This window comes from Muntiacus reevesi, chromosome 2 (genome assembly GCF_963930625.1).
Source record: "Muntiacus reevesi chromosome 2, mMunRee1.1, whole genome shotgun sequence".
In the NCBI taxonomy this organism is placed as follows: Eukaryota; Metazoa; Chordata; class Mammalia; order Artiodactyla; family Cervidae; genus Muntiacus; species Muntiacus reevesi.
This window is the reverse complement of record NC_089250.1, coordinates 62,825,056-62,838,508: the sequence shown is the minus strand read 5'-3', so window position 1 is coordinate 62,838,508 and position 13,453 is coordinate 62,825,056. Positions and strand designations below refer to the sequence as shown.

The 13,453-nt window shown below is 44.9% G+C and overlaps 1 protein-coding gene across 1 annotated transcript in view; it reads right to left on the bottom strand.

Annotated features, from left to right (window-relative positions):
- MMP24 (matrix metallopeptidase 24) overlaps nucleotides 1–13,453 on the bottom strand; it is a 52,141-nt gene that overhangs the window by 28,750 nt on the left and 9,938 nt on the right. Inside the window, exon 2 of the mRNA XM_065921876.1 lies at nucleotides 50–198. Coding sequence (XP_065777948.1) covers nucleotides 50–198 — 149 coding nt within the window. The remainder of the gene's footprint in view (nucleotides 1–49; nucleotides 199–13,453) is intronic.

The window sequence follows — 13,453 nt, the reverse complement described above, 5'->3', positions numbered from 1 at the left end:
AACGTAACTCTGGGAAGTTCAAAGGCACAATGTCCTGTGCAAATCTTACTCGATTGTTGTCTGATCCAACACACCGGTGACGGGGATCCCATAAAACTGCTGCATCGTGGCGACTGCTGATTGTAAGGCCTTCCCTGAGTGCAACGCAGATGACCGTGAGTCAGAGGGCAGCAGATAGCCGTAGGACTTTAACCAGTTCTGAAAAACACGCAAAAAGAAAAGAACGCATCACTCGGGGAAGGCTCATTTGCCCTTGAAACTAGGGACCATTTTACCCAAGGGACTAAGGACACATGTTCTGATTTCTGTCTCCTCCACTCCCTCCTGCAGATGCTGTCAAATGAACCTCCAGAAAACATGGCTCTTGTTGGCTTACTCTTCTGCTATCAAGCTTCCATTGAATTTCTATTGGCTATGGAATAAAGATTAAAATGCATCCTAGCCTTTCCAGCACCCCATCTCTTTACCACGTGCTCAGTGGTTTCCACTGACGTATGACTAGACATGCAAGAGGACCAGAACAGTCCATTCTCTGAACCAGAGGGACTTGATGAAACACTGTGCCCCCCAGACACCCACTGTATCTAGAGACAGAGGCTGCTGTAGGAGCCTTTTGTAGAATTATCTGTAGATAATAGATTATCTGTAGATAATGAGATTATCTACAGTCTTCATTACTAATCCCTCCAAAGAAGCAAGCTATTATTAATAAATAGAGACAAAATAAAACAATGTATTATTTAATTTAAATATAACTACATAAATATGAGCATAGAAAAAAGTCTAGAAGGGCACACATAAAAAATAATATAGCTACGTAAGAGAATTCTTTGCTTTTAGGAAATATACACTGAAGTGTTTCAGCTTACATAAGGATGCAATGCATGAAGTCTGCAACATTTTCTTTAACAGATTCAGGGAAAAAATTAGAGAAAGAGAGAGAGGAGAGAGAGGGGAAAAAAAATGTGGTAGAATGTTAAGAGATGGGGAATCTGGGAGAAAGGTGTTTAGGAATTCTTTGTCCCATTCTTGAAAACCTTTTTGAAAGTCTGAAATAATGTCAAAAAATTTTTTTAATAAAAAAGGAATAAACGTGATTAGCCTTAGTTATAATATCATGGGGGACTTCTTTTTTCTGTGCTTATTTAAGTGTTATGCATGGAGTCATTAAAAAAAAAAGGAGATAAACTTTAAAAGGGCAAGAGAATCTGAAAGTAGTTTGGATGAAGAAGTTCAGACAATGAATCTGAAGGTCAGAAAAGTAAAGATGAGTATTTTCATTGACCAGTTAGAAATCAGAGGACCGGGAATATCTGTGGCATTAATTGGAAAATGAAGAAAACATCCATGTATCTATGGAACCCACAAGCATGTCCTGTAGAGAGTGCACGTACACGCTGGTCTCTAAGTCACATGGAAACTGCCAACCATCCTCAGAAGATTATCTTGAACACCGAGTGAGCAAATGAAGAAAAAAGACCTTAGGAAGTTGTATTAATGCTCTTCCCAACTCCAGTTTTGTTTCTTTTTAAAAAATATTATTTATTTATTTGGCTGCACCAATTCTTAGTTGTAGCACTAGGGATCTTCCATCTTTTTTTTTTTTTTTTTTAGTTGCAGCATGCAAACTCTAAGTTGCAACATGTGGGATCTATTCTTCCATCAGTAATTGAACCTGGGCCCCCTGCATCCCCCCCTGCATTGGAAGCACTGAGTCTTAGCCACTGGACCACCAGGGAAGTCGTCATAATTTTGTTTCTCTGTTTCTATATGAACATCTTATTATGGCTGTGTCTGTTATGACAAGTCAAATCAAACCATTTTGGGAAGGAGGCAGACCAGAAACTATAAATAAGTTATTATTTATTTCACTAAGGAGGCTGTCACATCTTCACTGCCTTGTGATGAAATCCATCTGACTGATTAAGAACAAAATAGTCAGAATAATAAAGTCTTAAAACATCCCCAAGAGAGTGACAACCTTACTCTTTCATTAGAAATCTACAACCTGTTTTTCATTATAAATTTTGGCACAGGATTTCAATGCTTCTTGTGCTTCCCCTAACGCTGAATCTCTGTCATGCCTTTGTATGTCTTCCCCCTGTATGCCTGGCATACTTCTTAGTTTGGCAAAAATCTTTCATTATTTTAAGGTTAAGCCTATAAATCACTCCCTCTGAAAGACTTACCTCCCTCCCTAGCCTGGTACTTTCCTCCTCTTCCGTGTTCCCTAAATCCCCTGTTATAGACAGTATAGTTCTTGTAATATTGGGCTCCAATCATTATTGTATTCATCAGACTCTGAACTCCTCCAGGGAAGGGTCCATGTTTTACTCATCTCTCTATATCCGGTGCCCAGGGAGCCCCTGACACAGTAGCTGATCATTGTGTCCATTCAATGAACATTATTGGGCACAGACTACCTAGTAGGCGCTGTGCATGGCTCTGGGAATGCAAAGATGAATAAGGAGCTCACCAAGCAACAAATAAACCCATCATGAAAATATAGCACTAAAAATCAGATGTGTAGAGAGTTCCATGGAAGAACAAAGTAGGGGACATGTTATCCACACAGAGGGGTTGGGGATGGGGAGCAAGGGGAACTCAGGGGAGGCTTCCAGGTGGTGGTGGTATCTCAATATTTTTAAAATTAATTATTTTTTGGCTGTGCTGGGACTTTGTTGCTGTGCATGGGCTTTCTCTGGTTGCAGCGAGTGGGGGCTACTCTCTAGTTGGGGTGTGAGGGCTTATTGCAGTGGCTTCTCTTGTTGCAGAGCATGGGCTCTATAGCACGTGGGCTTCAGTAGTTGGGACACATGAACTTAGTCACTCCAAGGCATGTGGAATCTTCCCGGACCAGGGATTGAACCTATGTCCCCTACATTGACAGGTGAATTCTTAACCACTGGACCACCAGGGCAGTCCTGAGCTAGGTCTTGAAGGATGCAGCATGTGCAATTACCTGGAGGTGCTGGAGAGCGTGGCACATTCTGAGCAGTATTTAAAATGGTAGGAACTTGGGGAAGAGGAGTATGGTGATGAGTGGAGAGGATTGGAATGGAGGAAGTGGAGAGAGATGATACACTATTAATTACCTGTTCACACAGTGGACAAATCACAGAGAATCAATCACTTGTGACTTGACCATGGCCTTGGATTAGCCAAAAAACTCAAAACATCTGGAAATGGACATGACAGGGCAACTGACAAGTTGCCTGTCCATTCATCAAACTCTAACTTCTATTCCTAGGTCAGTTATGTCATCAAAGTATTAAACCCCTTCCAGCCAGAATGCCACATTATGTACTTTACAGAAACTTCCTTGAAGAATTGTTGGATTGAATAAACAGGGCGCTATCATGGGAGTGTTTTGAGGCTGAATCCCAGTTCATCACATGCCAGCTATGTGACTTCGGGCAAATTGAGTATCAGTTTCCTTATTTGTGGGCTTCCCTGATGACTCAGATGGTAAAGAATCTGCCTGCAATGCAGGAGACCTGGATTCAATCCCTGCGTCAGAAAGATCCCCTGGAGAAGGGCATGGCTACCCACTCCAGTCTTCTTTCCTGGAAAATTCCTGGAGGAGCCTGGCGGGCTACAGTTCATGGGGTCGCAAAGAGTTGGACACGACTGAGCAACAAACACTTTTCCTCATCTGTAAAATGTAAACAATGACCCTCCTCTACAAGAATGGCGTTAAGACGAAAGGATCGAATGTACCTGACATAATCACTCAAAAGTGACTCGTTTATTATCCCCTTGAATGGTGTCTCTGTTACCTTTTGTAAAATCAAGATAGAAAACACGGTCTTTGACTTCTTCTCTGCATTCTGAAATCTGGTTATCCTGCCCTCCCCCTGGACCGAGAACCACCTTGTGGGTGCTATGCAGGGCAGTGTGACAGTCACAATCAAGTCCACTTGCTCTCGGAGAGCTGTGGGGCTGACCACCTCTCTCACAGCATTGGGGACACCGCGTGCAGAGAGATGACAGCTGACTGGAACGGCTCTCTTCGCCCTGTCACTCAGCTTTACTGAGACCAAACACAATCACTCTCCATCAAGCTTTACCTTGAGGAAAATGGTGTCTCTACAGGAGATTCTGTATGTTTTCTGGTTTCAGAAAATGCATATTGGGTAACCCAGTGGTTTTCCTTTTTGGTGTTTCTGCTGGGAATCTTTTGGTCAAATTTATCGTGTAAGTGTTGAACACGGTGATGCTTGCATGTTGCTGTTTTTCATTTTTCTGACCACTAAGTTGTGTTTCATCCTTAAAAATCTTACTTAAAAAGATTGTTTCACTCTGTAAACTGCCTCAAACCCTTCCCAAAAGAGGTGTGGTACCAGTCTAAAATCCATTTCCTCCTTATTTGTGGACTCCATTAGTTAATTCTCTTAAAATCCAATTAGGATGAATTACAGTATCTGGAAAATAGCTAGAGAACTATTAAAAAGAAACACTAAGGGGAAGGTTTATTTTAAAAATATTTATTTATTTTTGGCGTGTTGGGTTTTAGTTGCGACATGCAAGATCTCCCTTGGAGACGTGGGCTCTGTGGTTTGCCACACGCGGACTTAGTTGCCTCACAACATGTAGGATCTTATTTCTCTGACCAGGATTCAACCTGTGTCCGATGCATTGGAGGGAGGATTCTTAACCACTCTGGATCACCGTGGAAGTCTTGGCTGGGGAACTTTGGACAGATGCTTCCAACAAACTGGTCAACGGAGTATTTTTTTGAGCACCCGCCTTCAAGCTAGTATGGAATTTGACAATTTTCTCCCCTCCTATCCTCATTACTATGATATTGTAGGAGACAGGGAACAGAGAATTTTTAGCATAAACTCTTTTCTAAAATTTTGGGGGATTGAAAGGAGCTCCTAGTTGGTAAAGGGCAACCATGTTTACCCAGCCCCTTTTTCGGATACTCAAGCAAAGTGTTAGTCTGTCAGTTGTGTCTGACCCTTTGTAACCCCATGGACTGTAGCCCACCAGGCTCCTCTATCCATGGGATTCTCCAGGCAAGAATACTGGAATGGGTAGCCATTCCCTTCTCCAGGGGATCTTCTGGAGATCCCAGGTTCAATCCCTGGGTCTCCCGCATTGTAGGCAGATTATTTACCATCTGAACCACTAGGGAACTCAAGCAAGGAGCATCTCAAAGCCAACCAGGATCCATTGTGAAGGTCACAGAGTCTAGCTCAGCAGTGTCAGGAGTTAGGATCTAAGTACTCAGACCTTGGCCAATGTCTAGGTCATGGACAAACACTGGAATGGATAAGCTTTCTCTGGATTCTGCTTCCCTCCTGGGTTCGCTGGGGACAATCCTCAGGGCTCAGGGGCAGTCGCCTAAGAGCAGAAAAGGGAACAGAGGGGCTGGCCAAATGACAGCTCTAAGTCAGGGTCATTAAGATTGGACCTGGGGTGTGTGTGTGTGTGTGTGTGTGTGTACAAGGTGGAAGGCTAAATCCTATGCATTAGGGACCAGACAATTCCAGCTTCCGCTGTTTAACCCTGTCTCTACTATTCACCTGCCCTGTAACCCAGACAATCCTCTGGCTCCTCTGAGCAGAAGTTCCTGATGTTGAAGCAAGTCTTCTACACTGCAGTCATCCCTAATTCAGAACACTCTCTGCCCATTGACCCTTCCAGGCTATTCCTGCTGCCAACAGAGCCCATTCTCCTTAGGCATGCTAGCAAACTCATCCTTCAAAGTCCAGCTGATATGTCACCTTCTTTGGAAAATCTTCCTAGACTCTCCCTGGCAGAGCTCGTGGGCAACCCCATTCCCTCCTGTAGCGCTTACTTCTCTGCTGCTCTAAACACAACTACCACCGTGTATCACACCAACCACACCTGTTGGTTGATATGTTTGCCTCACTAGATTGGTACCCAAGGAGCAGAGATTGCCATATTTATTTTTATATCTGCTACAGTACTTAGCACAGTGCCTGACATAATAAATAATCAGAGTAAGTGAATGAATGAACGAATTAACAGTTGGTCTAGGAGGTGTTGTCTGTGTGCCCACGAAGGGATTTCATCTAGGGAGGTTCAATGAGTAATACACACGAAAGCACTAAGAACAACCCATGGTATTGATTCGGCGCTGAAAAAACTATTTGCTGAAATTCCATCTTTTGTGGTTTGACTTTGCTTGATGAGGCAACAGGCTTCATGGTCCCAATTAAAAAAAGATAAAATTCGCTAAAGGAAAGAAGCCCCATTCAGTTTTAAACAGAATGACCTAACTTTCATCTTTTTACACCTGGATCCATTAATCCATCACCAGCCACGTCAGAATTCTAAACTTTACAGCTCAGTTAACTAACTCTAAGACGACGTCTGTCACCCTTTAAGTGCTGAAAGAGGTGTCAACCCACAGGAAAGTGAGAAAGATCTCAGAGTGTGAGCAGGGACCAAAATAGCTGGGCTGAGCCGGAGATGCAGTGATCACAGGCAACACCGCGTGATTGGTCCGCTGGTCAGAAGGCGGGATTCTGGTTCGGGCGAAGCCTAAGCGGAGAAGCGGAAGCGGAGACGTTGAGCGGTAGTGGCAGGCAAAGGAGAGAGTGGAGAATAACAAGGAGGAAAAAAAGTGCCCTGGAGTGGGAAGGGAGCGGCAGACAGCAGAGGCGGTGGTGAGGTTAGACGTGTCAAAGGAGGCGGCCAGAAGCAGATCAACCGGTGTGCTGCCGTTTGCTCTTGGCAAACAGAGATGGCCCTGGGGGAGGAGAGAGATGGATGGGCCAAGACAGGGTGTCTCCTGGGGGTGTTCAGGAGCCTCACTCCTGGCTGGGCAAACCAGACTGTACAGGCCTGGAGCAGGGGAATGATTAAGATCCGGTGTTTGGTCAGGAACACAGAGGGTGAGAGGTAATATCAAAAAGGTCAGAGGCGAAGTCTACAAAGAAGGGACAGGCAGGAAGCTTATTAAAATGGGAAGCATGGACTGGAATGACAAACAGTCAAAGATCCTGATCAAAGAGTTGGGGCAGCTGAGGTCATAACCTAGGGTGATGATGTAAGGAACAGGAATGAGGGATTGACCTCAACATGCATGGGAGGCCCAAGTCCAGTTCTAGAGGTGGTAGATGCAGTGTGTGCATGCTAAGCTGCTTTTGTGTCTGACTCTTTTTTTAATTTTTTTTTTGTGTGTGTGTCTGACTCTTTTTAACCTGATGGACTGTAGACCACCAGGCTCCTCTGTCCATGGGATTCTCCAGGCAAGAATACTCGAGTGGGTTGCCCTGCCCTCCTCTAGGGGATCTTCCCAACCCAGGGATCGAACCCGGGTCTCCTGTATCTCCTGCATTGGCAGGTGGATTCTTTACTGCTGAGCCACTGGGGAAGCCTTGTAGATGAGACAGTGACAAGCTAGAGCATGACTGAGGAAGAGTGGTCAGGAAAGTGAGGCAGCCATTCATGGGAACTGTAGCCCACGAAGAAAGATGAGGGATGTTTAGGGTGGAAAAGGGAGGGCTGCAGGGGCGAGGGCTGTCTTTAAAAAGTCAAATGGCTATGGATGAAGGAGATTTATTCTTGTTGGCACAGAGGGCCAAGCTAAGATCAGCACAGGAGATCACAGGACATATATCCAGACTCATGAACATAAACTACTTTTTAATAGAGATGTTCTATTGGGTTGGCCAAAAAGTTCATTTGGATTTTTCTATAACATCTTATGGAATTATAAATCATACTATAATTATAGTAACCATGATAACATTGTTGTTGTTTTAGTTGCTAAGCTGTGTCTGACTCTTTTGTGACCCCCCATGGACTGTGGCCCACCAGGCTCCTTTGTCCATCAGATTTCCCAGGCAAGAATACTAGAGTGGGTTGCCATTTCCTTCTCCAGGGGATCTTTCAGACTCAGGGATCAAACCTGAGTCTCCTACATTGGCAGGCAGATTCTTTACCCCTGAGCCACCAGGGAAGCCCCAAAATGACAGCAATTACTATTATTAGAACATTTATTATATACCTGGCACTGTACCAGGCACTCTAGACTGCAACAACCCCACAAGGTAGAATTTATGATCCCCAGTCTGCAGATGAAGAAACAGATTCGGAGAGGTTAAATAATTATCCAGAGCCACAAAGCTAATAAGTGGCAGGATTCAAACTCAGTTTTACCTGAAACCAGGCATTTCACACTATCAAATCACTAGTCAGGCTTCCCCTTCCAGGACTTTCTGGACCTCACACTCCTACAGAGCAATGCCTGATCTCAGATCACAGTATGCTCAATACCCTTTGGCTAGATTCCTATGCCAGGCTATGCCATCAAACCAGAAGCTTCTTATGACCTAGGTTTCCTCCCTCTCCTTGGCCCACATTGTCTTTTACCAAAGAACTATTGGCTCTGCCTCCTAAACATCAAATTTGTTTCCATCTATCTGTTGATTCAGTAAGTCTTTACTGAGGACCTACTTACTAAGGACCTCCATGTCCCAGGCATGTGGGCGGGCTCTGGGATAGAACATCAAACAAAAACACTCTCTTTACTTTCTAACTTCAGTCTTGCGGATGAACCACATCACAGTTAGTGCTATGAAAAATAAAGTAGGGTAACGATATGGCGAGTATGGGACAGCTATCTTACAGAGAAGAGTCAGGGAACGTCTCTGTGGAAGTCACGTCAGAGCAAGGGACCTGCAGGAGGCAAAGGAATTCCAGGAAGAGGGAACAGAAAGTGCAAATACCCTGAGGCAGCTTCGAAGGCTTCCCATCAAGAGCTTTCACGGGAGGGGGAGATGGGAGGTGTAAGTCAAAGGGTACAAAGTGTCAGTTACACAAGATGACTAGATCCTGGAGACCTACTGTTCAGCATAGTGCCTATAGTTAACAATACAGTATCATACACTTACAACATTTGCTAAAAGGGCAGCTCTTAAGTTCTTAGCAGAAGACAATGATGCTGTTGCTGATGATAGAAATAAAGAGGGCAGGAGGAAACTTCTGGAAGTCATGGATTTGTTGATGGCATAGATTGCGGTGATGGTGTCACAGGTGTATACTTATCTCTAAACTCATTAAGTTGTGTGCATTAAATATGTGCAAATTTTTGTATGTCAATTTTACCTTAATAAAGTGTTTTTTTTCTTTAAATCGAGGCATCATGATATGGCTCCTGACTACCTCTGCAGCCTCTTTTACCACTCCCCACCTAGCATTCTATGTTCTAACTCTTCCAGATTCTGACATACATAGCTCCTTCTATCTAGATCACACTCTTCTTTCTCTGGGGAAGCCTTCCTTGAACCTTAACTCAGGAGTTCCACCTACATCCCTGGTCAGTGTTCATCCTTCTTATCACAATTCTTTTTTTTCCCTTTAATTGTATTCAGTTATTTATTTGTTGGCTGTGCTGGGTCTTTGTTGCTGTGCATGGGCTTTCTCTAGTTGCAGCAAGCAGGGGCTACTCTCTAGTTGTGGTGTGCAGGCCTCTCATTGTGGTGGCTTCCCTTGTAGTGGAGCCCAGGCTCTAGGGTGCGGGCTTAGTACATATGGTACACGGGCTTAGCTGCCCCAAGACATGTGGCATCTTCCTGGATGGGGGGTCAAACACATGTCTCCTGCATTGGCAGGCAGATTCTTAACCACTGGACCACTGGAAGTCCTCTTGTTGTTCAGTCGCTCAGTCGTTTCCGACTCTTTGCAACCCCATGGACTGCAGCACGCCAGGCCTCCCTGTCCTTTACCATCTCCCAGAGCTTACTCAAACTCATGTCCATTGAGTCAGTGATGCCATCCAACCATCTCGTTCTCTGTCGTCCCCTTCTCCTCCTGCCTTCAATCTTTCCCAGCATCAGGGTCTTTTCCAATCAGTCAGCTCTTCTCATCAGGTGGCCAAAGTATTGAAGCTTCAGCATCCATTCTTCCAATGAACATTCAGGAATGATTTCCTTTAGGATGGACTGGTTGGATCTCCTTGCAGTCCAAGGGACTCTCAAGAGTCTTCTCCAGCACCACAGTTCAAAAGCATCAATTCTTCAGTACTCAGCCTTCTTTATGGTCCAACTCTCACTTTCATACATGACTAATGGAAAAACCATTGCTTTGACTATATGGACCTTTGTCAGCAAAGTAATGTCTCTGCTTTTTAATATGCTGTCTAGGTTGGTCATAGCTCTTCTCCCAAGGAACAAGTGTCTTCCTCATCACAGTTCTCATCACATGGAGTTGCAGTGGCATTGCTTGTCTCCTCTCCTAGACTACACAGGGCCTGGGGGCAGAGGCCATAATCTGTCTTCTTCACTACGGTATCCCCACACCTAGCACGGGGCCAGCAGAGACACCTATGTATTGCATGAAAACAAGTTGAAGCGCTCAGGGTGAGGATGAATGATCGCTGGTCAGAGTTTGCTATAGAACAGTGTTTCTCAACTCCTGCAGTATTGATATTTTGGCCCAGATAATTCTGCTGTTGGGGGGCTGTCCTGTACATTGTAGGACATTTAGCAGCAACCCTAGCTTTTACAATGAGATGCTAGCAGCAGTACCCGCCGCCCACCAGCTGTGACAAGCAGAAATGTCTCCATTGGCCAAAGAGTTCCCTCAAGGGTGGGCAGAATTGCCCATGTTAAGAACTGTTATAAAGGGATTCTTATATAGAATATTCTGGAATATTCTCTACTGCTTCTTTCAACCCTAAATTCTTCATTTTAAGGAAAGCACTAGGCATTCAGTCAATAGCCTCCTAGAATGGGACTCAGAAGGAGAGCGGCTTTCCTTATATGAGGAGGTGAACATGAACAGGCTTCTGGTGGGGTGTGGTGAGCGGTGAGGAGCGAGGCAGGTGGAGAGGGCGTTTAGGGTTATGGTTAAGGGTGTACGTTCTGAAGACACAAGGCACTGGGGTCAAATCCTAATTCTGTGGTTTACTTGTTACATGACCTTTGGCAAATTATTCAGCCTCTTTACTGCTCACGTCAAGCTCCATCTCCATCATGTTCTTAGCATGTGCCCCATGGAGTGGTTGTGAAGATTAAATAACTAATACGTGGTATGAAGTGCTCAGTAAAAGATGGCAATAATAATAGCTGTTATTTTCCTGATAGGTGACAATTTCAAACCCCTCACTCCACCACTGCAGCCCTAAACACTGAGGCTGTGTTCCCTCATTGGACAGTCTTTGTACATCATGGTCTGTCAGCATCGCATCATCCGAGGAGCTTGTTAAAAATACATGTTACCAAATGCGAACTTAGACTTATAAAATCAGACCCTCTGAAGCTGGGAACTGGGAACCTGCATTTTTAAAATATGAGCACTGGGACTTCGTTGGTAGTCCAATGGATAATCCGCCTGCCAACGCAGGGGACATGGGTTCCATCCCTGGTCTGGGAAGATGTCACATGCCGTAGAGAGATTAAGCCTGTGTGCTACAACTACTGAACCCGAGCTGTCGAGCTTGTGCTCCACAACAAGAGAAGCTACTGCAATGAGAAGCCTGCTCATGGCAACTAGAGAAAGGTTACACACAGCAAAGAAGACCCAGAGCAACCAAAAATAAATAAATAAATAAAATTTTTTAAGCGAGCACCTAAGATGACTCTGTTGCCTACTAAAGTTTGAGAACCACTGCAGTAAGGACGGCTGGGAGTGACGACTTTGTGCCGTGAAGAATGAACATGTTATGTTCAGTATCACCTCTGATCTACTAGGACAGGAAGCATGATGCCATTTCGGAAAGCCTTCTATTAAAGTTGGCTCAAGAGCCAGCCCCTGCCTTCTGTGCCTCAACTCTGTTCACATTCCTGGGTCCTTCACCTGCCTATCTCCCCAACAGCCCTGACATCTGCAAACAGTCGATCAGCAGCTACAACTCCAACACTGAGACTGTACTGAGTTGTTGCAGACTGCTATCAAGCGTGCCCTAAGATCTTCCTTTCCTTTTCATTGCTATGTTAGCTCAGTCCTTACGAGTGGGTTTTGGTCTCAGTTTCCCTGCCTGGCTCTCAGGTCCTAAACTGAGATTGCCAGGACCTGAATCTTTTTCTCAAGATCTTAGGTTTCTTGAAGGACAGGGAAGCCTGTTGTGCTGCCGTTCATGGGGTTTCAATGAGTTGGACATGACTTAGTGACTGAACAACAAAAAAGCATTTAGCAGGTCCCAGGACACAGGAAGCATTCTCTCAATGTTACTGTGTATTTTTGCTCCCACCCTCTCCAGCAACACATGGACTATCACCTTTGGTCGTTGCTGCTGGACCGAATCACTGTGTCTCTTTGGTGACTCCTCAAAGGTTAGCCTCATCACTGTGGCAGTTCTCTGCAACTCCTGTCCCACCAAAATCCTGCTTCTTTCTCTGCCCACACTGCTGAGGTCCCAGCCTTGCCGCTGAACCCATCTGTTCAGTTCAGTTTAGTTGCTCGGTCGTGTCCGACTCTTTGTGACGCCATGCGCTGCAGCACACCAGGCTTCCCTGTCCATCACCAACTCCCAAAGCCTGCTCAGATTCCTATCCAATGAGTCGGTGATGCCATCCAACCATCTCATTCTCTGTTGTCCCCTTCTCCTCCCGCCTTCAACCTTTCCCAACATCAGGGTCTTTTCCAATGAGTCAGTTCTTTGCATCAGGTGGCCAAAGTATTGGAGTTTCAACTTCAGCATCAGTCCTTCCCATGAATACTCAGGACTGATTTCCTTTAGGATGGACTGGTTGGATCTCCTTCCTGTCCAATGGACTCTCAAGAGTCTTCTCCATCACCACAGTTCAAAAGCATCAATTCTTCAGTGCTCAGCCTTCTTTATGGCCCAACTCTCACATTCATACATGACTACTGGAAAAACCATAGCCTTGAGTAGATGGACCTTTGTTGGCAAAGTAATGTCTCTGCTTTTAAATATGCTGTCTGGGTTGGACATAGCTTTTCTTCCAAGGAGCAAGCATCTTTTAATTTCATGGCTGCAGTCATCATCTGCAGTGATTTTGGAGCCCCCAAAATAAAGTCTCTCACTGTTGAAAAGAGCCCATCTGAGTTATTACTGATATTTTCAAACTTCAGACTTGAGGGCTTAACCATGTAGTTTATCAAGAAAATCCAGTCATCAATAAATAACTTAAAGATTATCTAATTTAACATGCTTATTTTGCAGGAGAGAAAAATTCAACTGAGGGAGAAATGACTTATCCAAAATCACAGAGCAAGTTGGTGGAGTTGCTGAAATTGGAGCCTAGTGGCCCTGCCTCCCAGGAGCGTTCCCGCTGCCACGCTACACCCTCCACACTAGCTCTGGTTTGCCTCCAAATGCTGTGTTGTTTTTTTCCCCCACTTACAGCCAGTCTAAAAAGGGCTCTCAGGATCGCCCACAACGCCCAACTTAGCTTCTTGACAAACACCTTAATGGCACAGCATTGCCTCTTGGCTGCCACCGTCTCTTGAGTGGGTGGTAAGTGCACTAGCGGGAATTCCCTGGCATTCTGCACAGTGTCCTTGGCCC